Below are 27,752 nucleotides of genomic sequence, written 5' to 3' on the forward strand. Positions count from 1 at the left end.
TCAAGGAATAATAAAAAAAAAAAAACATAGACCCGGCTAGAACAAGCGGAGTGATACAAAATTGTGAACGGCGTTCCTGTAGCGATACCAGTACAATATCTCACGGTTCCCAACCAATCAGATTTGAGAACCAGAAAGACCTGTTGTATATATATATATATATATATATATATATAAATAAACACAAATACATGTATATGTTTAAGTAAAATATGTTATGTTTATATTAGGGTGACCATACGTGCCATTTTCCTCGGACTAAACATGCGTATTTATTAAATATATTTGTCTATAATATAAATTGTATTAACATATACACTGTATGTGTGTGTATTTATATATACATAATACATATAAACAGTACAAACACATATATTATTATATTATGTAAACAACAACTTTTAATCATTTGACAGCACTAAAATAATTCTTTAAAAAAATGATGAAGACCAGCAGCACAAATGACAATGTAACTGTGACTCACCAGAGACAGTGAGATTGAATCTGTTTGTGATTTGTCTCATGCTGCTGATGATGGTTACTTGATAAAGTCCAGAGTCTGTGGTTCTGCTGTTTGTGATGATCAGAGATCCAGTCTGATGATCCAGCTTCAGTCTGTTTCTGAATCTCCCATCAAGAACATCAAATGTGGAGAAAATTCTATGCTTTGTATTGATGTCAGCTATACGAGTCTCTGAATGTCCAAATGTCCAAGTGATCTCATCTTCTGTCTGTAGTTCAGAGTTAGTCTGTAGAGAGACTGAATCTCCCTCCATCACTGACACTGACTGCACTGCATCTGAATCAGCAAACACACCTGAACAACAAACACAAACAGGGTTTGTCACAGACTTTTTTATTGAAGTAAATAGTTATATGCTCAAATATCATTCACAAACAGGATCAAATGAAAATTCTGATGTTTTCAAAACTGAACTGAAGTTTGCACAGAAAATACTTTTGCTTCAGACGAGAATCACGTCACAACTGAAACTAAAGCTGCTGCTGTTTGAGCTTCAGTGTTTTTATAAGGACTGGGGAAAATAATGTCATCATTTCTGTGATTAAAATTTGTTTAACGAGTTAATGATTGAAGCTACATCCTACATTTAGTCCTGTATCAGTTATAAGTAAACGTACATACATGTTGCAGAAAAACATTGGAATCTCATTCACTAAGCATGAACACACACAAATTTGTGCATGAAATCTGTGTACGAATGTTTAGTTCATAATGCTCTTATATGGAGATGGTTTGGGTGTGTTTTATGCCTTGAGTACACAGACACTAGTTTAGAATATTCACTAACATTAGAACGAGGTCAGGGTCTGTCCCACATAAGAGAGATCGCGTGCACACGACAGGAAGCAAGTGCACAAGACTGTCCCAGGTCTTAAAAACACCAAAGTGCAGTGCCCTTAACGCACACTAAATCCACACTATCTAGAATACTGCTCCAGAGTGCTTAGTGTCTCCCATCATGCATCATGTTTTGGAATAAATTGTGAGACTTTTTGCCGAGATTTTGCAACCTTTCCAATGTAAGTTAAATATTAATATAATAGGCTAATTAGATATTATATAATTTGGTAGAAAAACTAAGTGTTGCAAGTTTTATTGGTGCAAAGATGAGTAGTGGTGATGTTTATTTTGTACAACATTTGCAACTGCTTTTCAACTGCTCCAAAAATTAAATTGTGTCATGTTATAGGGAATACTGAACAGACATTTAGAAGTTGATTTTAAAATGCAAAGTATTAAAAAAAAATGAAGCTATGTAAACACTTGCATTTTTACAAACACTATAAGTGTGCCCCATCAAGTAATGAAAAATTCGACACACTTGTGGTATCGCATCATGCATGATGTTCAGGAACTCATGTGCACCGAAAACTGCTGCAGTGTAAGTTATTTTAATTATATCACACATAATTTGTGTTGCACATTTTAATGGTACAGAGATGAGCATGCGCATTTTTAAAACATTTGCATCTGCTTTTTATCACTTAATTAGAAATACCACAATTAAATTGTCACATAGATACAGAAATGTATAAGCTTATTTTAAAGTGAAAAGTATTAATTGCACCAAAACCTGAAAATAATGCTCTGTAAAAAATCGACTTGCATTTTACAACACTATGTTGTAAGTGTGTCCCATTGGTTAATAAAAAAGTTCTTCACACTCTTATCGTGTGACAGCAGCCAGTGAAGGACGGTGGTAGAATCTGACCAGAGGATGACTTGCCTGATGGTGACTGTGAGCTCCCTTTGGAGGACTTTGGCCATCTGTGCTCCAGTAAGTGCTGCACTCAGTTCAAGTTCACACGTGAATAAGCCAACACGAATGAAATGCTTATATGGTCATTCTTGTCTTCTGTGCATAGATATGATACTGAGCCATATGCTCTTTCAGCAGATGCATTACAGAAGATGTGCAGGTCTCTGGTGAACGTTTCTGCATGTACTTGGAATGAAGTGTAGCATCTGGGAATCTCTAGCTGTTCCAAATTGGGCAGTTCCTGTATCCAAGTTTGTCATCTGTTTTGTAGGCTGTCAGACTCGATGAGGTCATCCCATCCCAGGTGAATTTGCCACAGGTCCTGAACGAGTATCTTGGCTTGGGTGGTGAACGGAATTAGGTACCCGAGAGGGTCATACTCTGATGCTAATACCTTGTAGATATTTCTTAAAGTTGGCTTGAGACATTCCACTTGGCGAGGTCTGTATCCTAAGGAATCACAGAGACAGTTCCATCACATCTTTTGGGATAACCATAGCTCACTGCTTTGTGACCTTGCTTCTGTCAGAAGGTCTTCAATAGCTTCAGGTTTGTTACTGGCACATTGGCGAAGATTGAACCCTCCAGTAAGCAGCAATTGCTATAGGCCATCTACAAGAGCTCTGGCCTTTTTGGTTGATTGTGTACTTTGAAGACAATTGTCTACGTAGAATGATTGGGTGACTGATTCAAGGACACATTCATTCACAACAAGGACTGCACGTTGTGCCAAACGGCCCTCATAGATCTTTGGCTGCTAAGTTCTTTGAATGTTTCTCCACAGTAAGCGCAGGATCGCCTTGTCATCTGGCAGTAGGCGAACTTGGTGAAACATACCTTTCACATCTGCGCTCACGGCCACGGTGTGCGGCCTGAACTGAAGCAAAACTCCAAGCAAAGATGGACCAAGTATGGGACCAGGAATGAGTTGCTCATTTAAAGACTGACCCTGATACTGGAAAGAACAGTTAAACACGATCCTGTTTTTGCCATTGTGTCTCACCATATGGTGTGGAATGTACCAGGATTCAGCTGACTTCTCAGCTTCCTGAGGGGAAATTTCTGCCTCGTAGCTAGCCTTCTCTAGTTTGTCCATCTCAGTGCAGTATGCTTCTGACAGGTTCGGGTCTTTGGCGATTCTCCGTTTTGTGAATGTAGGGTAGGGTGTCAATCTGCCAAAGACGCTCAACGTACTTGAGTAGCTCAGCATTCTGACCGTCTACAGTGATGTTCAGAAATTTTTGGTCACAAGGGGTAGTTAGGCTGTACCCAACAGGGCCATGCACAGTCAAGCAGTATTAAACGAGTGTCAACATTTGACTTAGCATAGACTTACAGTAGTCAGCATGCAACTCACGCGAATTATACACTCTATTCAAGTCCTTATTTGAACTAGTAAAGTTTGCAGGTGACAATAACATAATGAAAAAAAAAATAGTTTGACCAGCAAAGAATGTAAAACGGATAACTTACTTTTTTAATCAATCACTCACAGAAGAAAGAAACGTGCAGTAGTCCATTTTTTTTGCACAATAAACAAGTCAGTCTCACCACCCATACATATAGACTGCCTCTTGATACTTGTCCAGGCATGTCTTGACTTGTTCAGCCTTGTCCAAGCATTAAAATAGTTATAGACATAAAGATACCTCTGGATGGCATCGTTGGGCTTTCATACAGACTCAGATGCAATATCAAAATCATTCTGCCTCGGCATTGAGCACTTTTGACATTTTCATGGTCTCTGAATAAATGTATCTAAAGATATTCTAAACAAAGTACATTGTGTGCAGGCTTTTCTGCTTTTTTGACTTCATGAAATAAAATATTTTGGTTCATGAAAATATTTTAAATATTTTTTTTATGAAAACTGGCAGCACAAATGACACTGTAATTGTGACTCACCAGAGACAGTAACATTGAATCTGTATGTGGTCACTGTCCTGTTCCTGATGATCTCCACTCCATAAAGTCCAGAGTGTGTGCTTCTGGTGTTTGTGATGGTCAGAGATCCAGTCTGATGATCCAGCTTCAGTCTGTTTCTGAATCTCCCATCAAGAACATCAAATGTAGAGAATCTTTCAAAACATTTAATTATTTCAGCTATACAAGTCTCTAAAAGTCCAAATGTCCACATTATCTCATCTTCTGTCTGTAGTTCAGAGTTAGTCTGTAGAGAGACTGAATCTCCCTCCATCACTGACACTGACTTCACTGCATCTGAATCAGCAAACACACCTGAACAACAAACACAAACAGAGTTTGTCACGGTTGAAGACTTTAAATAACTTCATGATGGTTTTCTGAAGTAAACAGTTTGAAATTTAAATCTGAGACCAATAATATCCAAACAACAAAACTGATTATTAACTGCATCTCTGTGGTGATTTTGAATAAAACTCTTATTTGCTGATGCAGGAACTGAAGTTGATTTCATCTCCACAACATCATACACAGAAAACATTTCAGATGAGAATCACGTCACGACTGAAACTAAATCTGCTGCTGTTTTTTTAGAAAAACAAACAAACATATTTGAAAAAAAAAAATACACATTTCAAACTCACCAAGACTCCACAAACACAAACAGAACCAAAATCTGTCAAACATCTTCAACGGTTTCAGTCCACAAATATAAATGACAAACTGGTTCAGCAATGAAAGCACAGATGAGCTGATGTGAGGCTGTTCTGTAGTAAAGTGTTGTGAAACTCCACCGTCAGCTAAATAACCATCTATTTATTCAGTGTTGTTGTGTGTGACCGTCCAGCGCTTTTGAGCAAGAGTAGGCCACAGCTTCCTGGACATCAGTGGCGTCATTTTCAACAGAAATAAACTGACCATAACATGTTAAAAGTGTCTTAAAGCAGCATTTGATCCTGAGATCCTGAGAGTGTTTGGCTCTGCTCTCTCCTGTAACTGTCTTCAGCTCGTTTGTTGATAATTTCTCAACTATTTCTCCTTTCAGACAGATTTAATCGTTTCTCTAATGGCTTTATAAAGCAGGAACCTGTTATAACTGTGTGTAAAAAAAAGTGTGCTCTCATATTTTCAGATGATGTTTTGCATGGAGAGGAAGTCAGAGTGTTTGGTTCATTTAAACAGGAGAGAAAATTAGGCCTACAAACTACTGACAGATACACTGACCACATTCATCTAATAATAAGCATGCTGATGTCAGAGCTGTTTCTCCAGCCACCAGATCAAACCACATTAGATATAAACATATCAGAACACAACATGTTCAGCTTTGATCACACTACATTCAGTAAATGACATGTATTGCATTTATCAGTTTTGCTACTCTAACCAGACGTTGGTATTTTTGTCGAATCTGAGCAAAATAACTCTTTGAAGCACATGTGAGTTTACCTCTGTCTTTTCTTCTGAAGAAGTGTAAAAGACTAGATCAGTTTTTCCCCCCCTTGATATTTCAGTTACGTTATAATGAGCTTACACTATTACACTATCCCCCGGTTTCACAGACAAGACTTAAACCTAGTCCTAGACTAAAATGTAAGTCTGAGCTGTTTCAACTGAAAGACACTTGCATTGACTGATCTTAAATAATATCAGTGCCTTTGTTTTGTCTCAATATGCACACCAGTAATGTTTTTTTCTAAGCACGTTTATAAAATTGCTTAAATGTCTTAATTGAACTATGATCTAATCCTGGCTTAGTCTAAGCCCCGTCTGTGAAACCGGGCCCATGATTCTCATGTTTTGGTTCACTACGTATATAACGCCGAACACCTCCTGCTGGAAGAACCGAGAGGAGAAACACTCACAGACTGTGATGTGCTTCCACAGACATTAACATCGTACATCTGCCAAAGTTTTTTTTTTCCTTAATATTCTCATTAGCTGGGGAGGGGGGGGCGAGTTAGGACGATTCTAAGGGCCCACGCACTTTTGGGGCCCCCAGATATCTGTTTTATTAGCAGTAAGAGTACTAGTAGTAATGTAATAGAAATTATAAATTTATCTACCAAAGAGTTACAAATAAAACAAAATTACGGCTTATTTCTGCATTTCTGGCAAAATTATTTCCCCCCATTCACTGCATGGTTTCATCCCGGCCTACGTAGCCTAGAGTCACTGAGTGAGATCAGATGGTAAACTGTCAAATTAGAGATGTCTTCGAGTTCGAGGGGGGACAAACCGAGCCGGATAATTTGATCAGTCGCACTTTTAAATACGTTTTAGTTTTGCTATAGAAAATCTACAAATTCACACTCTGATTACATAAAGCAGCAGAAGGACACACGTGAGGTTGTCATGGCAACCAGATACACTGCACGCCAATTACGGCTGCGCTTCTATTGTGCCACACTAAACTTAGCAATAAACACGTTGAAAATAATACACGATAAACATGTCTGTCAAAACGATCTCACAGGAGGCTTTTATTAAGCAAATCAAGGAGTGAATTACTCATCCACTATTTAAAAAAAAAAAAAAATTTACTTTAGCTGGGTTTCCACAGGCAGGGTCACAATTATCTACAGTGTACGAAGCTAAAGGTTTTTGGGTTAAGGTTCATAATGTAGAATATTTTTAACATTGTATGCTGTATGTGCATAGGTAGCTATCAAACAAGGAATACAGCTGTTAAAGGGTTAGTCCACCCAAAAATGAAAATTAGCCCATGAATTACTCACCCTCAAGGCATCCTAAGTGTAAATGACTTTCTTCTTTCAGACGAATCCAGTCGGAGTTATATTAAAAACTGTCTTTGATCTTCCAAGCTGTTTAATGGCAGTCAGCGGGTGTTACAGTTCATCAGTCCAAAAGAAGTGAAATAAAGCGCATCCATCCATAATAAAAAGTGCCTCACACGGCTCTGGGGGGTGAACAAAGGCCTCCTGTAGCGAATCGATTCGTTTTTGTAAGAAAAATATCAATATTCAAAACGTAATAATCACTTTAATCTAGCTTGTGCCAGCAGTTGTACACAGAAGCAGCTCCGGGCTGATGACTTATGAGGTCGGTGTTGCGCATGCGCCGGTGAGTCTAATGCAAAAAAGAAACATTACTAAATCATCAGATTGATCTCCTCTGCTGGATGAAGCAGTGCGTGCATCTGGTATTTTTTTTAAAGAGGTAAATTCTGGCTTATTCCTCACAGCGCGTCTTCTTTCAGAAACAAACAGTAGCCGCGATGAACTTGACTATCCTCAGGCTTTGTTTATGTTGGGCATTTACATGTGCGCACGTCTCACATGGATATTATCATATGAAGTACAAGTCATTGGTGTTTGGTGATGAGTTTTTGGCTCAAGGTCTGCATTTAAAGTCACACCAGAGGTGTTCAACTGGGATTAGGACTTTGCTTTCTGCAGACCAGTCAGGTTCTTCCACACTGACTGAATCAATATATATATATTTTAACCTTGCCTTATACACAGAGGCATTGTCGTGTTAGAATAGAAAAGGGTCCTGCCCAAACTTTTGGTATAAAATTAGAAGCACACGATTCCCGAGAATATCATTATATGCTTAAACATTAAGATTTGTACTCATGGAAATTACTAAAGTTGTCAAACCTGTTCATTAGAAGGGATGGTCCCAATACTTTGGGCAATACAGTGTATGTTTGGTGCAGTAGGGGGCCCAACCTCATATTCTTTCATAGGGTCCAAAATTGCTAGCGGCGCCCCTGAACACTGCTGCGAGGGTGATTGTAAAACAGCTGCTGAGGGAGTGATGGTAAATTTGACATCTTTCTTTAGCAATCACTCTCTCAATACATTGTTCCTCGTTTGGAAATTTGCGGGGTGCCGGGAACGTTGTCATGGGAGTTTATTTGCTATTTGAGCTAATGGCAAAAAATCATATTAGCTGCAGTCTTGATCTCGTTCAATTAACTGTAACGACTTCCACTTTAATGACATTAATGTACATTATTCAGCAGATTATTGAAACTATTTTTAGCTTGCAGATATACAAAAATAACTATTTAATAATAATAATAATAATAAAATAACACTGTTTTAGCAGTGAAAGAATTAACTTAATAATTTACAAATAACGTTAAAATAATGTAAAGCTTTATATTTGGTGCTCTGCTGAACTCTTTAAAATATAGGCCTACTTCGTTTGTATTCCTCCAGGGTGCGCGCAACATAAATGTAATAAAACATGGAGAGACTCTTGAACCTTACAGAAATCTTTATTGATAATTGCAGGCAGATACATAAGGCATGTAGATAGCAGTAATAGTAAAGTGAGATCTGCGTGTCTTATGTGAGGAAAATATAAACAATAAGGCCTTTTAAACTGGATAAAAAAAAACTCATAACTCACTGGATTAAAAAAAACAATTAAAAAGGAAAAGAGACGGCGCAAGCTCAAGCAATTATCAGTAGTTATTATGACAAAACACTAGAAGAACAAAAATGACTTTTGAAGAACCTTTAAAGTTCTGCATTCTGCTTCAGATTTCAATTGTTTCTGAAAATGAACGTACCGTACTTTATGGAATAAACGTCAGGTTTTTTATCATCTGATATATATATATATATATATATATATATAAAGCCATTAATTAATAAATCTCACAAATATTTATATATGCAAAAATGGTTTGTAATAAATTACATAACGTACCTGATGAGTGAATCTGTGCTCGATCCTGTTCAGCTCTTCTGGAGCAGACGAGCTGAAAAACATGAGAGAATAGAGATAACTGAAGATGAATGAAGATATTCAAGCAGACGAGGAAGAAACTTTGACTGGTCAAAAAGGCATTTTAATCTGATATAGAAAGTTGAATATGAACCTGGATGTTATAAATGTAAATTTGACTAATTAAAAATAAAACGTGTAAATGATAAGATATAGATCATCTTTAAAGCTGTAATAACTGAACTCACCATAGACGGTGAGATTGTAATACTTCCTTTTGTCAGTGTATAGATAATAAACGCCACTGTGTTCATTTCTGGTGTTTGTGATGATCAGAGATCCGGTCTGATGATCCAGCTTCAGTCTTTGTTTAAATCTCCCATCAAGAACAGCATCATACACTTCACTCGTGTCTTTCTTTACACTGATTCGAGCTATTAAAACGTTGGTAAGTCCAAAATTCCAGTGAATCTCATTATAATCCATTTCAGTTCGACCAGTGTTTAGAGTGACTGAATCTCCCTCCATCACTGATATTTCCTCTGCATCACAAACACACACATAGAGAAGAAACAGAAAGTTTGTCACAGATTAAGACTTTTAAATAACTTCATGATGATTTAGAAAAGTTATCAGTTTGAAATTTAAATTGAATGAATATTATCATAAAACAACAGAACTGACACAGCAAATGGATGGTGTTTGGATTAATAGTTCCATCTTTAAATTAAAATGTAAAACAGGCGAAACTGATATTTAACCCACCGTAGACTGTGAGAAGGACAAGCGTCTTCATAAGGTTGATCGCGAGTTCAAAAATACTGTCTGTGGTTCTGGTGTTTGTGATGGTCAGAGATCCAGTTTGACCGTCCAGCTTTAGTCTGTCTCTGAAATTCCCATAAAAGACATCATCATATACACTGCTGGTTTTGTCCAGTACATTGATTTCAGCAATTACAGGTCCTTTAAGTCCAAATCTCCACTGAATCAGATCAACATCCATCATTTCGGTAAGATCATTGATTAGAGTGACAGAACCATCCTTTTTCACTGACATGAACTTCACTCCTGTTTCGCCAAACACACAGGGATTTCACAGATTTAAGACATGTTTAAATGAAATAATATCATAAACCAACAAAATCAAAATGGTAATTGTATTAAAGGGTTAGTTCACCCAAAAATGAAAATTAGCCCATAAATTACTCACCCCCGAGGCATCCTATAGGTGTATATGACTTTCTTCTTTCAGACGAATCCATTCGGAGTTATATTAAAAATGGTCTTTGATCTTTCAAGCTGTTTCATGGCACTCCAAATGAAGTTAAATAAAATGCACCCATCCATAAAAAAATAGTGGCGCATGCGCACTCACCGGCACATGCGCAAAGCTGACCTTATACATCCTTCCCCCGGAGCTGCTTCCCTTTACAACAGTGAGCGCAAGCTAGATTAAAGTGATTATTACGTTTTGAATATGGATATTTTTCTTACAAAAATGCATCGATTCGCTACAGAAGGCCTTTGTTCAACCCCCAGAGCCGTGTGAGACACTTTTTCTTTATGGATGGGCGCTTTTTATTTCACTGCTTTTGGACAGATCCATGCAACACCTGCTGAGTGCAATGAAACATCTTGAAAGGTCAAAGACAATTTTTAATATAACTCCGACTGGATTCGTCTGAAAGAAGAAAGTCATATACACCTAGGATGCCTCGGGGGTGAGTAATTTATGGGCTAATTTTAATTTTTGGGTGAACTAACCCTTTAATAATTGTATATCTGTGCCAAATAAAATATATAACTTACTGACGACAGTAAGATTAAAAGGCTTGATCACACCGTTGATCTGCAGTTCATAACGTCCAGCATGTTTCATTGTGGTGTTTGTGATGGTCAGAGATCCAGTTTGATTGTCCAGCTTCAGTCCGTCTCTGAATCTCCCATCAAGAACATCATCAAATACTGTCATGCTGTTGGCCTGTTTATTGATTTCAGCTATTAAAGTGTTTTCACTCCCAAATCTCCACTGAATCACACCATCATTTGTCATTTCAGTAAGACCAGAGTTAAGAGTGACCGATCTTTCCTCAGCAACTAACACCTCTCCATCATCAGCAATCACTCCTGAAGAACAGAGCTGATTAAAATCAGTTGATGTTGGTTTGATGGAACTTCACTAAAATGCATTACTAAGAATCATTTAAATCTGAAGAGAAGAACATTGTGCAGCAGTGCAAAGACAAAAGATGATCAGTGAAAAGAGAAATGAACTTTTCTTTGGAACAATAACCAGAGGCGGACAAAGTACTCAACTCCATTACTTGAGTGAAAGTACAGATACTTCTGGTCAAACATTACTCTATTACAAGTAAAAGTTGTAAAGACAGATTTTTACTTAAGTAAAAGTACAGAAGTACTTGCTTTTAAAAGTACTTAAGTACCAAAAGTAAATTTCCTTTTTTATGTCAATGCACTGTTTTATTGTTGTACGTAGTAGTACTTACAATACTTCTGAAACAACTTAGAATACATTACACCTACTGAATACACTGACTAGCTTGTAGTATATTTGGAATAAAGAGCTTTTAGAATGTTAAAAACCTATGGGGAAAAAAATTAACACATCTACCCACCCCCACAAAAGCAGGATGGTAGTGATCTCACAGCTCTGATATTTTCACCTACGCAATTTAGCAAAATCAGACAATATTGTGTCTAGTATATACCACAATATTAACTTCTTATTATTGAATTGTTGTAAATAAATATCACATTTGCAACTGCTCAGTGTTCAAAAAATGCAGGGAAATCTCTTCATGTAGCCCTACAAGAGTGATTACTGATAAACTGTCTGAAAAAAAAGAAAGTCCCCACTGACTTTCAAAGCTGCTACATAGTAACAACTTTCTACTTTGAGGATCTTGATAGAAATGTAGTGGAGTGAAAAGTACAATATTTGTCTTTCAAATGTAGTGAAGTTAAAGTCATAAGCTCCCAGAAAAAATAATACTCAAGTAAAGTACAGATACTCAAAAAGTGTACTTAAGTACAATACTCAAGTAAATGTACTTAGCTACTGTCCGCCTCTGACAATAACTGACTAGCAAGACTTTATGCAACTAACACTAAGAGTTTAATTCAAACTTGATCTCACAGTTCAATTATTTTCATATGAGAATAACAGTGAATGTTAATCCTTTCTGACTAATATAACCAGGAATTTATTACATGGTACCAGAACTGAAGCAAACGAAGCCATAAAAACACATTTCAAACTCACCAACCAGACGCCACAAACTCAACCAGAACAAAACTAATTTGAGAAACATTTTCTTCATCAATTCACTGCAAAGCCCACAATAGTGATGCTTAAAATGTCTGAAAACACTCTGAAACACGCCTGAACTTTAATATTTATCTGGCTGTGACCACAGTTTCCGCTCCAATGTCCGCTCCTTTAATATCATGAAAATCAACAAACTTTTGCTCATCTTACATTTTCAAATGAATTCCGGCCCTGCATGAAAACTAACAGCAGGAGTGTTTGATTAGATATCCTTTCATCATCTTTAATGTCAATTTCTTACATTTAATCAATACATTCATTTAGAATAACAAGACACTACATGACTGTTGCCAATCGAATGAAATCAGTATCAACAAAATCCATCTTTGCACAGCAGAGGAAACACAGAAGCAACATCTTAAAGGAACAGCCAAAAGCTACGTGTTTGTAAGATGTTTTTAACTTCAAACTGTTGCTTCCAGGTAAAATATGAGACCATAATCCATAATATTCAACTAGGAAAGAAATATGCACAGATCAAGCACTGTTTACAAGCCAAAATGCCCAAAAGTTTGATATGAGAGGTCAACGGGGGATGGATTTTTTCCACTGGAGGAAGTTGTATTATGGATTATGGACTCATAATTTGGAAAGTAGTGACGATTAAAAACATCTTTAAAAGAAACATTTCTGCAAAATTGTATTTTTGGGTGAACTATTGCTTTAATGAAAAAGTAATTGAATCATTCATTAAACCGGAACCGGAAACAGAAACAAATGAGTCATTGAATCACTGACTCGTCCGATTCTTTCAAAAATGCAGCTTTATTCAGTACCAAGTGTTGCGCAGAGTCACTGCCGTGTTGGTTTCAAGAGAGAGACCGAACGGTTGCCACTTGAGTAACACACATCGCTTTCACTTCATACGTGTGGGGCGGAGATATCAGGATAGGGGCGTGTCCTGTTGGGGTGTGGGCGTGTTTGTTTTTGTGCTTTCAGATATCAACATCGTTTGGCTAAATTCGCTTAGTGCACCTTTGACATAGTACATCTAACAAAGTATTTTTTTTCTGAATATTTCCATTTAAAATGTACATTTTCACGTATGGCATCACATTACAAATGAAAGGCTAGTAAGCATGGCTGCAAGGGTGTTTATAAAACAGCTGCTGTGGAGACACTATCGTGGGGGTTTCTTTGATATTCAAGCAAATAGCAATGCCAAAATCATATTTGCTGCATGTCGATCCTGTTCACCCAACTGTAATGACATCCGCTTTCATTACATTAATGTGCATCATTCATTATATTAATAAAAAAATTATTTTTAGCTGTATATGTGCTCCAGAAATTCTTGCAGATTTAAAAAAAAAAAAAAGTATTAATATTATTAAAACAAAATAAAAAAATAAAATAGTTTTTTTTTTTTTTTTTTGCGGTATAAGAATTAGCTAAATGATAATGTAAACATTTACAAAAAACGTTTAAAATAATGTAAAGCTTCATACTGAATGTGGCTGAACTCATTAAAATATACACATAGCTTGTACTCCTCCAGAGGGCGCTCGGCATAATAATAATATAGTAAAACAAGGAGAGTCTCTTGAACTTGAGAGTGAGAACACTTTATTGATTAATGCAAATACATATGGTAAATACACAGCAGTCAAGTGTGATCAGTGCGTCTTATCTGAAGAAAATATAAATCCTTAAAAAAAATAACAAATAAAAGACACTTTCAAACTGGATGAGATTATTATGAAATTTGATTATTAAAAAATCATTAACATAAAAGCATGTTATATTACATAATTTAGCATTAGCAAAGCAATATTTGGTCATTTTAAGCATTTTTCATGACAAACACTCACATTTTGATCATTTATGTGAGAATTTGTTATTGTTTGTTCTCAAATCATCTTCTAGGGAGGAAATGAGCCACCTATAAATAAACAAACACCAACATATGAATATTTAAATCTATTAGAAATAAATGAAGATTAATAAATTATATATATATATATATATATATATATTACAGTTATATGAAAAATGACCATAATTATGTACCTGATGAGTGAATCTGTGCTCGATCCTGTTCAGCTCTTCTGGATCTGATGTCATAAACCAGAAGAACGACAGCAGCCACGCCCACCAGAGCAGAGAGGACCAATCGGATCACAGCTTCAGTAGAACCACAGCAGTGGACAGAGTCTGAGGAATAAACACATCAAACTGAGATCAGCTCAGTCAATAAACACTGATATCAACTCTAATATCAGCGCTGCTGTACCTGAACATGTGTGACAGAGTTGAGTGATGTCCAGATGTTGAGTCTGCTTGCTGATGGGATTGTTGAGCACACAGCAGTAGCTGTTTTGGTTCTGATATTCCACCTCCAGAGGTAGAGAGAGACTGATGCTGAGATCAGACACACTGATGCTGGACAATAAACTGTTTCCTTTGAACCAGGAGAGAGTCACATGACCCACATTAAACACTGAACACACCAATGAACAATTCTGCTGTGATGATGATGAAGAACATTTTGAAGAGTTACTGCTGATGACAGGAACCAGCAGACGAGCTGAAAACATAATAAATATGACCAAATCTAATCAACAATCTTATTTTCAGTTTAATGTGTTTAACAGTCTGTAATCTCAAACTGTAAAATGATTTTATTTAAAGGACAAGACACATGATCTCCACTCACCATAGACAGAAACTCTGAATGCTTTTGATGACAGTTTTCCTCCAGTTATCTTTAGTTTATAATCTCCAGCATGTTTAGTTCTGATGTTTGTGATGGTCAGAGATCTGGTTTGATTGTCCAGCTTCAGTCTGTCTCTGAATCTCCCATCAAGAACATCAAATGTGGAGAAGTGTCCAGCAGCTCTGTTGATGTGAGCTATTAAAGCCGTTTCTGTTTCACACTCCCACAGAATGTCATTTTCACTTATTTCAGTAAGATTAATGTTTAAAGTAACAGAGTCTCCCTCCGTCACTGATATTTCTTCTGCATCACAAACACAGACAGAAACAGGGTTTGTCACAGATTGAGACTTTTGAATAACTTTATGATGGTTTACTAAAGCAATTAGCTTCATGTTTAAATTTCACTTTAAAATACAAGCCAGTTAAATAAATATTTAACTCACTATAGACAGTGAGAATGTAAACCACACTCATTGGTCTGTTGATGGTCCGTAATTCATAACGTCCAGCATGTTTCATTGTGATGTTTGTGACGGTCAGAGATCCAGTTTGATTGTCCAGCTTCAGTCTGTCTCTGAATCTCCCATCAAGAACATCATCCTGTACAGTCATGCTGCCAGTCGTTACATTGGTATCAACTATCACATAATTCCCAAACTTCCACCGAATCAAATCATCCTGCTTTATTGTACCAAAACTATGGTATAGACTCAGAGTGACAGACTCTCCTTCCATCACTGACTCTGTTCCCCATCCTGTAGCACCAAACACTCCTGAAGTTTGTCACAGATCAAAATCACTTGATTGTTTGATGAAGCTCGACTAAAATACTTTTAATCATTTAAATGTGAAGTAAAACTCACCAACCAGACGCCAGAAACACATCCAGAACAAAACTAAGTTAAGAAGCATTTTCTTCGTCGGTTCACGATAGTGAGGCTTAAAATGTCTGAAAACACTCTGAAACACGACTGAAGAACTGATATGTATCTGGTTGAATCCTCCCTCAACAGGATTCAACCTGCATCACAGTTTGATTTATCAGAGGAAGTCATGAAAATGAACAAGCTTTTACTGATTTTACATTTGATAACAAGTTCTGGTTCTGTACGAAAACTAATAGCAAAACATTGAAATGCTGCATGTGTGTTGAATTAGATATCCATGATGTCTTCATCATCTTTAATGTCATAAGACACTATACAGGACTGTTACCAATCAAATATCAAGTATCAACAAAATCCATCTTTGCACTGCAGAGGAAACACAGAAGCTGCATCTTAAAGGAACAGATCACCAAAAAATGACATTTAGTTGAGAGATTGCATCAGTGTCTCAGCAATGGATGCTCTGCAGTGAATGGGTGCCGTCAGAATGAGAGTCCAAGCAGCTGTTTAAAAACATCACAATCCACAAGTAATCCACACCACTCCAGTTCATCAGTTAACATCTGGAGAAGACAAACAAATAAACAAAAAACAAACAACTCCATTAAGGAGTTTTTAACTAAAATATGAGTTCATAATCCATAATAATGCTTCTTCTGAGTGAGTGAAGAGACAATCGTGAAAAGAGTATTGCGAGATTCTCGAGCAGTTTTTTTAACCAAATGGGCAAACAGAGAGCTATTCTGATTAGCGTAGTTGGTGCGCAAACGTACAGCTTGTTGCGTAATCTCATAAATCCAAAAAATCCAAAAGACAAAACTCATCAGCAAGTTGTTTTAATACTGAAGAATCACTTTAACCCACAACCTAGTGAAATTGTGTATAGGTACAAATTTGATTTGCGCACTTGTAGGCCGTAAGAGTCGGTATTGTGTGCGGCATTATGATGAGAGAATTCAAAGACGTCTGCTTGCGGAAGCAAATTTAACATTTGACACTGCCTTGAAAATTGCTCAGTCTGTTGAAGAGTTGCAAAAGCCCTCCTCTGCGGTATGTCACAAAGTAAAAAAAACTCCTCCACTCCAACAGACAGTAAAAAATAATACAATTCGAAAAGTGGGCAGTGTTATACAGTAGGTGGACAACCAGAATGTGCTTTTTACCGCCGTGGGCGCCGCCGCCACGTCTGCAAAATGCATTTGCAGCTTTTGACCGCTGAGTGGTGCTTTAACCACATGTTATCAAGCAAACGCTTCAAAGCTAATGTTTACAAATAACCGTCAGCTTTTCCTCGCCGATGTGTTACATTTGACGGCTGCAGTCAGCGGAAAATGAAAGAAAAACACTAGTTAAAATATTTCATATTCACTGATGCAAATTTAGTACTTATGAAGTTATGTGCGTTTTTCATTTAGAACAAATTCAAGCAGGATAAATGTAAAGTCTATGAGCCTTACTAAAACAGGAAACGAATCAATTAAACTTGGCATGATTTAGTGAAATCATTGAAACTGAAAAGAAGGGATGGATTAATTTAAACGGAGGACGTTTTACTCAAGTTCTCTCAATCATGCTGATGACTGATAGCCTACTGTGTAGGTCTATACTGCTGTGATCCTTTTCAGGCTTTCCGTATCATACCATTTTAGAAATGAATTCATTCTAATAACATTTTAGAAACAATTCTCAACGAGAACACCGCGGGTACGGTGGCCGAGAAGTGCAAAACAAATCACAATTCTAAAAACAAAATAACAAATTACAAACGCAAATGCAAATCTATAAAACAAAATAACAATTCAGAAAACACAACAACAATTCAGAAAACATAATAACATGACGGAAAGCACAACAACAAATTCAAAAACAAAATAACAAGTCAGAAAACACTACGACAAATCAGACAAACCGGAAGAGGTAGGCATAGTTTGAGAATGGATTGCTTACCGCTAATTGGACAAGACATCTGTCAATCAAGGTGTGCAGGAAGTACGGCAGGCTAGTGGTAGAAAGTACGGATATGTTCTGAAAGTAGTTCAGTGAGAATAAATATGTATTGCCCTTTCTGTGGAATACAGTATGACGTGCTTCCAAAGTTCTGCGGTTTCATGTGGAAAAATCTTGAGGTATTAAAAGAGACACAACAGAAAATGCCCGTGTCAACGAACATTACAGGTGTTACAATATATTCAGTTCCTGAAATATTTGGTTCCACTGGGTGGTGCTTACGTGAATATTCATCAGGATACCCCATCGTGGGCGGGGCCATCAAGTACAGGCGACTGGAACAGAAATTATTAGCGTGAGCGCCTCAGATCGCGTTTTGTTTTATGGATTATTTCAAGCAGGTAATAAAGTTGAATGAAGTTAAGCTTAAACTACTCCTATGACTGTACATATTTTGTAAATAATTAATAGTTTCTGTTGCATGTGTTTCTCAGTTACTCTGTTTACCTGAACGATTACAAAACTGATCACTATTTAGGTAGCGTTGGAAGACAACTACAGTATTTCTCCGAATTTCTCCCAGATTATTTGTTGACATTCAGTAGAACTGTACGTTTCTTGTAAATGACTGAGATTAAGCCTTTTAAATGTGTATGATTTCATGTTTAAATAAATATTGACAAATATATTCATGTGTTTTTATTCTGTGTCTCCTGATGTTGTCTGTATATTATAAAAATATCCTTTAAAACAGGCCCGGTTCTTGACTCAGTGATATGTGTCGGGTCCCCGCTATAATAGCAGCAACATTCACAAATGTTTACAGAACAAGCGGGAACCCAGTGTGCCTGTAGTTTTCTCTATTTCTGTTTTATCACGTGATAGAAAGTCTAAGGCCTTCTCAAGCCGTACGGCTGACTCATCTAACCTGCGGCCTGTTATGCATCAAACTAAGATTGCTGTAAAGACACAAGCAATGCCATCAAGTTAGCATTTTTAAACATTCGCTCACTAAAAAATAAATAATTTCTATTGTTGTGATTATTTTTTATTATTATTTTCTTTTCATGTAAAGCACTTTGAATTACCATTGTGTATGAAATGTGCTATATAAAAAAACTTGCCTGGCCTTGCCTTGCCTCTGTCTCGTTTACTCAAATGTATGTCATTGATTACGTTGCATGAGTGCACACTACTGGCGGAACCCTTGCAATGGGCTGAATTGGAACATCCTAAGGCACACCGAATCACACCGAACGCATTTTTTTAGGTCTGACTTTTTTTTTAAAAGAGCAGTGCGCTGTATTTTTTATGTTGCTAGGCAACCACCAAATCAGCTGTCCTGTCAATCTAATCAAAGGATTATAGCACGAGCGCTCTAAAATCTTTGGTTTTTGCTGTTAAGTAAACTGTCAAATACAGCTCCGGGTAACCTGTGACAGACACTAAAAGTTTCTCCTACATCATTGCAGTTTCCGGCCTTTCGAAGCAACGGTAAACTTTCGTCACCACAACGGAAGGCCCGCCTCTCCATTCTTTCGATTGGACAATGGAAAAAAAAAAACGTGAATGACTTCGAGAGCTTTTTCTGCTCAGAGTTGCTTTTTTTCAACTTCAGGCGCTCAGAGCGCTCCTGCAAAAACACGAGGCGCAGCAGGCGGCAAAAACGCAAGGCACACAGGGCACATAAACAGAGCACAGAAAGCTCACTGCCAACCGAAAACAATTTAAAAAAGGCTCCTCTCACTGCAAAAAATGCATTCTGTCTGATCAGGGCGTAAGTCCTTGATCAATTAGAATCCTCTATGGTGTTGGTTTATTGTTTAAATTTTTCCCCTTACGAATTTGTTTGGTGCAGCATTCTATATGTATATAGGTATGCTTGGGCTGTTATAAATGTAAAAAAATATATATTTATATATTATAGAGTTGTTTGGGGTGGCGATAAATTAAACACGATCTGCGATGAAGCAGACTCGCTCCCTCGGTCAAAATTGAGGGGCCGAGGGTCTGTCCATATAAACTTCCCTCATCCACTTTACGAAGTGGAACGCACTTCAAAATGGCAGCGGGGATTCCCCCGAGGGGAAGTGCTTAGGGAAGTTTGTGAGTGCCTGTCTAAAAGTGGAGTGGAATGCAGCCATACACACACATTTCTTCTTCTTTTGGATTTAATCCATTTGAGTGTCTTTTTCTTTTAATGGCAGTTGGAAAATCTACTGGAAGGAGAATACCGCCACCTACTGCACGTCACCGGCATGACAGCTGTCATAAAAAAACTATCGGTTAAAAAAAATACTTGATTGGCTCGGGACATACTTAGTACCAAGTGTTGCACAGAGACATCAGCAGTTCTTCTGTGGATTTGTTTGGAACAATATTTGTTGTGAAATAGAGCAAAAACAGACAATATAATGTCTAAAATGTAACTCAATATTAACTTCTTGTTTGTTGAGTTGTTGTGTGAAATCAAAATAACATTTGCAATCCTGCTGGTATTTGTGAAAAACAGCACTCTTGCTAATGTGATATTGCCCGTGCCCAACTATGTTATATGAGGAAAAGTGTAAATGATATGAAAAGTCAAACAGACTTTCCCCCTCATATCTTGAATATTGGGGTCATTCCAACAGGCTAAATCATGCAGTGAAGGCGTGCACTTTTATTTGCGCATGTGTACTAGTTTATCACACTAAACTACTGACATACATCCAGCAGAAGCTGTTTATCCACATAACAGATCAAACCACACTTCTGTACAGATAAAACAGTGGAGGAAACCCATTGCAGGGTTCATTTTGACTCAAAAACCAGTGAATCGCATTTATAATGTTTGCCTGTGTTGTTAGAACTAAATTCACAAGTAAAAGTGAATGAAAACATACAGTAAATGCGATTGTTCGTTTGGAGAAATTAGCATTTAATTAACTGTCCGTGAGATTTGGTCTTTGGGAAATTTGATGAGAAATATGCTTGATATGTTTATAATGAGACCTCTGCTTTTGATCTGTAGATTTGTAGACTTTAGTATAATCTGAGCAAAATAACTCATTTGAAACTCTAATTGAAGCACATGTGAGGTTACCTTAGTCTTTTCTTCTGGAAAGAGAAATGTAGAGGTCTGCATCTATGTTTTCTGAAATTCAAGTAACGTTATGGTGGATTTACACAACAATTGTCACAGTTCACTACGTGCATAACAGTAACAAAGGTTGAAAAAAAAAACGCACTCAAAAGAAGATAATTTGAGAAATTTCTCAAAGGCCCATTTTTTAACAGAACATAGGCATATAACGTAAGTGTTAAAATACATGTGCACAGTTCAGTTGAATGATAAAGTTTGTACTTTTTAACTTGATGCAACCTTTTCTTTGCTGAATAAACAACATTAACGACAGAATCTCTGAAATGAGAGTGCAAGGTTTATCTGTCAATCAGATGCACGTGAGAGGAAAAGGGTCAGCTAAAACCTATCAATAGCCTAAATGTGTATGTGATATTAAAGGACTGTTTAATTATTTGTGTATAATTATTATGAAGACTAGCAGCATTAATGACACTGTAATTGTGACTCACCAGAGACAGTAACACTGAATTTGTATGTGATCTCTTTCGTGTTTTTGATGATTACTTGATAAAGTCCAGAGTCTGTGGTTCTGGTGTTTGAGATGGTCAGAGATCCAATCTGATGATCCAGCTTCAGTCTGTCTCTGAATCTGCCATCAGGACCATCAGATGTGGAAAAGATTCCAGCCTATTTATTGATTTGAGCTACACGAGTCTCTGGATGTCCAAATGTCCACATTATCTCATCATGTGTCTGTATTTCAGTTAGGGCTGTTATTAATCGAAATTAAATCGCAAAGGCGATAAATCGCGATTAGGCAGAAGCTGCGATTGTCATGTGTACCTTTCAGTGAAGCACGGCTCTGTGATCACCAATAATCCGAAGGCCAGAGGGCGCTCTCGCGCTGAAACTTCAAATACGCCTAGCAGAAGAAACCCAGGAAATCCCGATAGCGGTTGCTGAATAAACAGAAGATTTAACTGCTTTCGTTAATTCAACGTGACTAATAAACACACCTATGGCAATATACGGTTTATCTGAGTTCGTCTTATTATAATTTTTATTACAATAAAGTATATAATAATGCAATGCTAATCGACATAGCCTTTATCACTGCTTGGAATGCTATGAAATATGTTCCGTGCCTTATTCTGTGTAAGAAGCCACATCATCTCACAGAAGGATTTATTTCAAACACTCGACTGACGTTATGAAGTGAGTTTGGAGTAAATATATGTTATTAAATGTGGTATTTTCATGTGCTTTCAGATGGAGCAGCATTTACTACACAGAACCGTAGTTCACTGACAAGCTACGCAAACAGCTTTCATAATCGCAGAAAGATTTCTTCGATTTCATAATCGTGCGATTAAATCGTCTGCAATTATGAACGCGATTTTGCGTAGCTTGTCAGTGAACTACGGCTCTGTGTAGTAAATGCTGCTCCATCTGAGAACACGTGCTGGACATTTACTACTAATCACAGAACCGGCTTTACTGACAAGATGCACATGACAATCACATTCATTTAATCGTGCAGCCCTAATTTCAGTATCAATCTGTAGAGTGACTGAATCTCCCTCCATCACTGACACTGACTGCACTGCATCGAATCAGCAAATACACCTGAACAACAAACAGAAACAGTCAGCAGCATTTACCTCTTAGCGTGACATAGGCAAAACAATTTTTGGGCCCCCCTTCCTCATTAATAGGCCTATATAATATTACCACCCCAGCAAACAAAAATATTTCGTAATCAGTGGAAACCGTTACAGTGTTTTCCATCGCAATAAGTGCTTGCATTCAGTCAATAAAAATCGAATGTCTTAATTTGTTTGAGAATGGAGAAAGACCGTTCCATTTAATATGTTCCAGTGTCGTGGCCACATAACCACTTTGGAAGTACATTAATTCTCTAATAATTTTAACGGCCTGGTGTCACAACCACACCTCGAGATGCTGTTCAGATGATTTATTTCAAGATAAACCTTCCGTTGCAAATTCCAAAACGTCATTTTAGAGCTAATAACAGAGGCTTGGGCCATTGATATGCAGTCTAATGCAGTTATTAGAGAGAGAGAGATTAAGCGCGTGTGAATACCTGCGTCTCTCAGCAGTGTTCAGCAGCAGCGTCTACTAATAGTGAATCTTTAAGTTGATCTGCTTCAAGAACCTCCCAACTGAGAAATGTCATGTAGCTTTTCAACTGCGAAACTATTTTACTGATAAATTCGCGGTGCAGCGCTGATGACAAGTTTCTGTGCGCGTCTCCACGTATGTGCGCGAGTGCGTGTCTGTAGTGTGTGTGCATCTGTGAAAGACGCCACAAACACAAACAGAACCAAAATCTGTCAAACATCTTCAACGGTTTCAGTCCACACAAACATAAAAAGACAAACTCGTCAGAACTGGTTCAGTAATGAAATGACAGATGCGCTGATGTGAGGCTGATCTGTAGTAAAGTGAAGTTAAAGGGGTCCTATTATGCTCTTTTACAAAGTCTTGATTTTGTTTTGGGGGTGTACTAGAACATGCTCTCATGCTTGGTGGTTCGAAAAACGCATTATTTTTCACATAATTTACATTATTCAAATACTTTTCTCCCCAGGCTGGCACAAACGGCTCGATTAGTTCCGGCTTTGAAGAAGGTCCGCCTTCCGAAAAACAAAATGTGTTGTGATTGGTCAGCTGTCCCAGTGCGTTGTGATTGGTGATTTGAGAATGGAGAAAGACCGTTCCATTTAATATGTTCCAGTGTCGTGGCCACATAACCACTTTGGAAGTACATTAATTCTCTAATAATTTTAACGGCCTGGTGTCACAACCACACCTCGAGATGCTGTTCAGATGATTTATTTCAAGATAAACCTTCCGTTGCAAATTCCAAAACGTCATTTTAAAGCTAATAACAGAGGCTTGGGCCATTGATATGCAGTCTAATGCAGTTATTAGAGAGAGAGAGATTAAGCGCGTGTGAATACCTGCGTCTCTCAGCAGTGTTCAGCAGCAGCGTCTACTAATAGTGAATCTTTAAGTTGATCTGCTTCAAGAACCTCCCAACTGAGAAATGTCATGTAGCTTTTCAACTGCGAAACTATTTTACTGATAAATTCGCGGTGCAGCGCTGATGACAAGTTTCTGTGCGCGTCTCCACGTATGTGCGCGAGTGCGTGTCTGTAGTGTGTGTGCATCTGTGAAAGACGCCACAAACACAAACAGAACCAAAATCTGTCAAACATCTTCAACGGTTTCAGTCCACACAAACATAAAAAGACAAACTCGTCAGAACTGGTTCAGTAATGAAATGACAGATGCGCTGATGTGAGGCTGATCTGTAGTAAAGTGAAGTTAAAGGGGTCCTATTATGCTCTTTTACAAAGTCTTGATTTTGTTTTGGGGGTGTACTAGAACATGCTCTCATGCTTGGTGGTTCGAAAAACGCATTATTTTTCACATAATTTACATTATTCAAATACTTTTCTCCCCAGGCTGGCACAAACGGCTCGATTAGTTCCGGCTTTGATGAAGGTCCGCCTTCCGAAAAACAAAATGTGTTGTGATTGGTTAGCTGTCCCAGTGCATTGTGATTGGCGAACAGCTTAGACGGTGTTTCAGTACTGCCACGCCCCTTGCTCCGTCTTTCAACAAAAGCTTTTTGGCGAATCCGGCACTGTACTCACTCGTGTTGTGGAAGCTGTCCTCAGTAAAATGCGCAGCACACAATAGCAAATTGGGGTTATAATGCTCAGGAACAGAGTTAAAAAATAAATTGCAACCACTGTTTCCTGACATCATCCGCTTTCGGAAGCCCAAACAAAGACGTTTGGGCACGGAGGTGAAAAAAACAGCGTTTTAGGTGGTATTATTAGGCGTTTTATTAGGTATTCGCACACCGAATGAGAAGCGCAGCGTCGCGCCACGTCTTTAAAATTCAAATACATTATTTTCTATGAGTGTAGGCACACCGGCGGTGCCGTTCGGCATCTGTCCGCGGCGCCCAGCTACGTCGTGTTGTACTTGTAAGAATTGTTCTAGACATGCCGAAAATGTGATGCTACAGCACAGCAGCTCTTCTTCTTGGTTTTCTCTGATGCACTAACTCTGCAGCAGCACTTCTTCTTCATCGTCTCTCTGATGCACTCACTCAACCAAGCGTTCTAACCACAACCTCGCCCCTCCCCACCCCCCAACCATTCCAATTTCTGTAGGCGGGAATTATTTTTAATGATATTCTAATGGACCGCTTTGTGATGTCACAAAGCCCGGAAACAAACGCTGTAGTCCAAACGAGCCGTTCGTTGTAGTTCTTGAAAAGGGATTTTTAAAAAACGAAATATCTCCCTTTGGTGTGGACTTTGAGATTTGTAACTTTCTAGATCTTTTTTATACCCAAACATACACACTACACACTGACTAAAATTTTAAAAAGTGAAAAAGCATAATAGGACCCCTTTAAACTCTTCTGACAGCTGAAATAGCTGAATATTTTTCCAGTGTTGATGTGTGTGACTGTCCAGCTTTTTTTTTTCTTTTTTTGCTCATTTCACAACATGATAACTTGACCGCTTTGAGCTCCAGTAAGCTGCAGCTTCCTGCAGATCAGTTCAGTTGTGTTATTTTCAACAGAAATAAACTGACCCCATAACATGGTCAGTGTCTAGAGAAGTTAAAAGTGTCTTAAAGCAGCGTTTGATCCTGAGATCCTGAGAGTGTTTGGCTCTGCTCTCTCCTGTAACTGTCTTCAGCTCGCTTGTTGTTCATTTCTTATCAAAAGTCTCAATTGTTTCTCCTCTCAGACTGATTTCAGAGTTGCTCTAATGGCTTTATGGAGCAGGAACAGATCACCTGCCAGAACTGTGTGGAGAAAAGTGTTCTCTTATATTTTCATATGACATTTTGCATGGAGAGGAAGTCAGAGTGTTTGGTTCATTTAAACAGGAGAGAAAATTAGGCCTACAAACTACTGACAGATACACTGACCGCATTCATCTAATAATAAGCATGCTGATGTCAGAGCTCTTTCTCCAGCCAACTGATCAAACCACATTAAATATAAATATATGAGTTCAGCTTTGATCACACTACATTCAGTGAGTGACATTTATTGCTTTTATCTGTTTTGCTGCTAGTAAGTTAAACACTGACTGAATGTTCATGAGAACAGTAGCCTGTAAATATAATGTTAATTTGTAACAAAATAAGACTGAAAATTTTGCATTTGGCTGAATACATGGCCAAAATAACTCTTTGAAGCACTTGTGAGTTTACCTTGGTCTTTACTCCTGAAGAAGTGTAGTGTTATGTCCCAACATGCTGTTGTTGTTGTTTTAGTCTTACTAATTTATTCTTTTCTGGTTTACAAATGTGTGGGTGTAGTCATGTGCCCTGAGTCTGTGTTGTGCTTGGTCTCTCTCTCTCTCTCTGTCTTTCACTCACTCACTCTATTCCCTCTCAGGCCGAATCACCACCACCTGTAGCTCATTATGAGAGCATGGGTGAGACAGGCCCTGCGTTCCATTCGGAAGTGCTCATCCCTATGCCCTAATCCCTTCAAAGGGTTTACCCTTCGGAGTGAGAGCTTCGAAGGGATGAAGGGTGTAGGGGTCAAAAAGGCTCTTTTTTTGGAACTCACTTCTGCGTCATGTTAACGAGACGATCAAGGAGGCGCCTTCATTGCACATTTTTGCTGGTTGAAGTGTAGATCAAAGTTTTGTGATATTCAAGTTAGGTTATAATGAGCTTACACTATAATTCTCATGTTTAAAAGGTTCTCTATAACGGTGTATACCGCCGAGCGCCCGCTGCTGGAAGAACCGAGAGGAGAAACATTCACAGACTGTGATGACGCGCATCCACAGACATGAACATCGTACATCTACTTCTATTTTTTTCCCCTTAATATTTTCATTTAAAAAGTACATTTACACATTGTGTTATATATGGCGTTGCATTACAAATGAAAAACTAGTAAGCACTGCTGCAAGGGTCATTTCTAAACAGCTGCTGAGGGAGTGACGGTGAATTTGACATCTTTCTCTCTTCTGACTGCCTTATATCAATCTCTTGATATCTTTTTCCTTGTTTGGAAAGTCGTGGAAACGCTGTCGTGTGGGTTTCTTTGCCATTCGAGCAAATGGGAACACAACAAAATAAAATCATATTTGCTGCAGTCCTGATCCTGTTCACCCAACTGTAACGACTTCCGCTTTCATTACATTACTGTACATTATTCAGTAGATTAATAAAAACTGTTTTTAGCTGTATATGTGCTCCAGAAATTCTTGCAGATATACAAAAATAACAATTTAATAATAATCAAAAAAATATTAAATAATGTAAAGCTGTATATATGTGGCGCTCAGCTGAATCGTTAAAATATACTTCGTTTGTATTCCTCCATGGGGCGCTCGACATAATAAATGTAATAAAACATGGAGAGTCTCTTGAAGATTAGAGTGAGAAACTTTATTGATAAATGTAAGCAAATACGTATGGAAAATATACAGCAGTCAAGAGAGATCGGTGTGTATTATCTGAAGAAAATATAAACAATAAAGCCTTTCAAAGTAGATTTTAAACAACTCAGACAATGAAAAATGCAAAGAGAGCGCGCAAGCTCAAGCAATCATCAGCAGTTATGACAAAAACACTTGAAACGTTAATTTTCTGCATTTTGCTTTAGATTTCAATTGTTTCTGAAAAAGATGAATATATATATATATAAAGCCATAAATTAATAAATCTCATAAATATTTACATATGCAAAAACAAAAAAGTTTGTAAGAAATTACATCAGTTATAGGCCTACCTGATGAGTGAATCTGTTCAGCTCTTCTGGATCTGATGTCATAAACCAGAAGAACGACAGTAGCCACGCCCACCAGAGCAGAGAGGACCAATCGGATCACAGCTTCAGTAGAACCACAGCAGTG

The 27,752-nt window shown here is 37.7% G+C and overlaps 2 protein-coding genes and 1 long non-coding RNA gene across 3 annotated transcripts in view; all 3 read right to left on the bottom strand.

Moving 5' to 3' along the window:
• Nucleotides 1-11,267, bottom strand: part of LOC107662818 (uncharacterized) — a 31,085-nt gene extending 19,818 nt beyond the window's left edge. Inside the window, exons 1-5 of the mRNA XM_016452930.1 lie at nucleotides 11,234-11,267; nucleotides 10,719-11,036; nucleotides 9,354-9,451; nucleotides 4,188-4,395; nucleotides 485-817 (exon numbers count right to left, since the gene is read on the bottom strand). Of these exons, the coding sequence (XP_016308416.1) occupies nucleotides 485-817; nucleotides 4,188-4,395; nucleotides 9,354-9,451; nucleotides 10,719-11,036; nucleotides 11,234-11,267 (991 nt within the window). The remainder of the gene's footprint in view (nucleotides 1-484; nucleotides 818-4,187; nucleotides 4,396-9,353; nucleotides 9,452-10,718; nucleotides 11,037-11,233) is intronic.
• A 2,842-nt stretch (nucleotides 11,268-14,109) lies between these two features.
• LOC107662829 (uncharacterized) lies at nucleotides 14,110-15,431 on the bottom strand. Its single transcript, XM_016452946.1, has 5 exons — nucleotides 15,360-15,431; nucleotides 14,915-15,217; nucleotides 14,492-14,785; nucleotides 14,269-14,412; nucleotides 14,110-14,140 (listed from the first exon to the last, which is right to left on the bottom strand). Exons 1-5 carry the CDS (start codon nucleotides 15,388-15,390, stop codon nucleotides 14,121-14,123), a joined length of 792 nt encoding a protein of 263 aa, XP_016308432.1. The 5' UTR covers nucleotides 15,391-15,431; the 3' UTR covers nucleotides 14,110-14,120.
• A 2,356-nt stretch (nucleotides 15,432-17,787) lies between these two features.
• Nucleotides 17,788-26,220, bottom strand: LOC107662835 (uncharacterized). Its single transcript, XR_001631249.1, has 3 exons — nucleotides 26,089-26,220; nucleotides 18,033-18,085; nucleotides 17,788-17,923 (listed from the first exon to the last, which is right to left on the bottom strand). It is a non-coding gene; the product is annotated as an uncharacterized LOC107662835 (long non-coding RNA).
• Nucleotides 26,221-27,752: the final 1,532 nt, after the last annotated feature.

Source organism: Sinocyclocheilus anshuiensis, unplaced genomic scaffold, assembly GCF_001515605.1.
Source record: "Sinocyclocheilus anshuiensis isolate Anshui unplaced genomic scaffold, SAMN03320099.WGS_v1.1 scaffold1815, whole genome shotgun sequence".
Lineage (NCBI taxonomy): Eukaryota > Metazoa > Chordata > Actinopteri > Cypriniformes > Cyprinidae > Sinocyclocheilus > Sinocyclocheilus anshuiensis.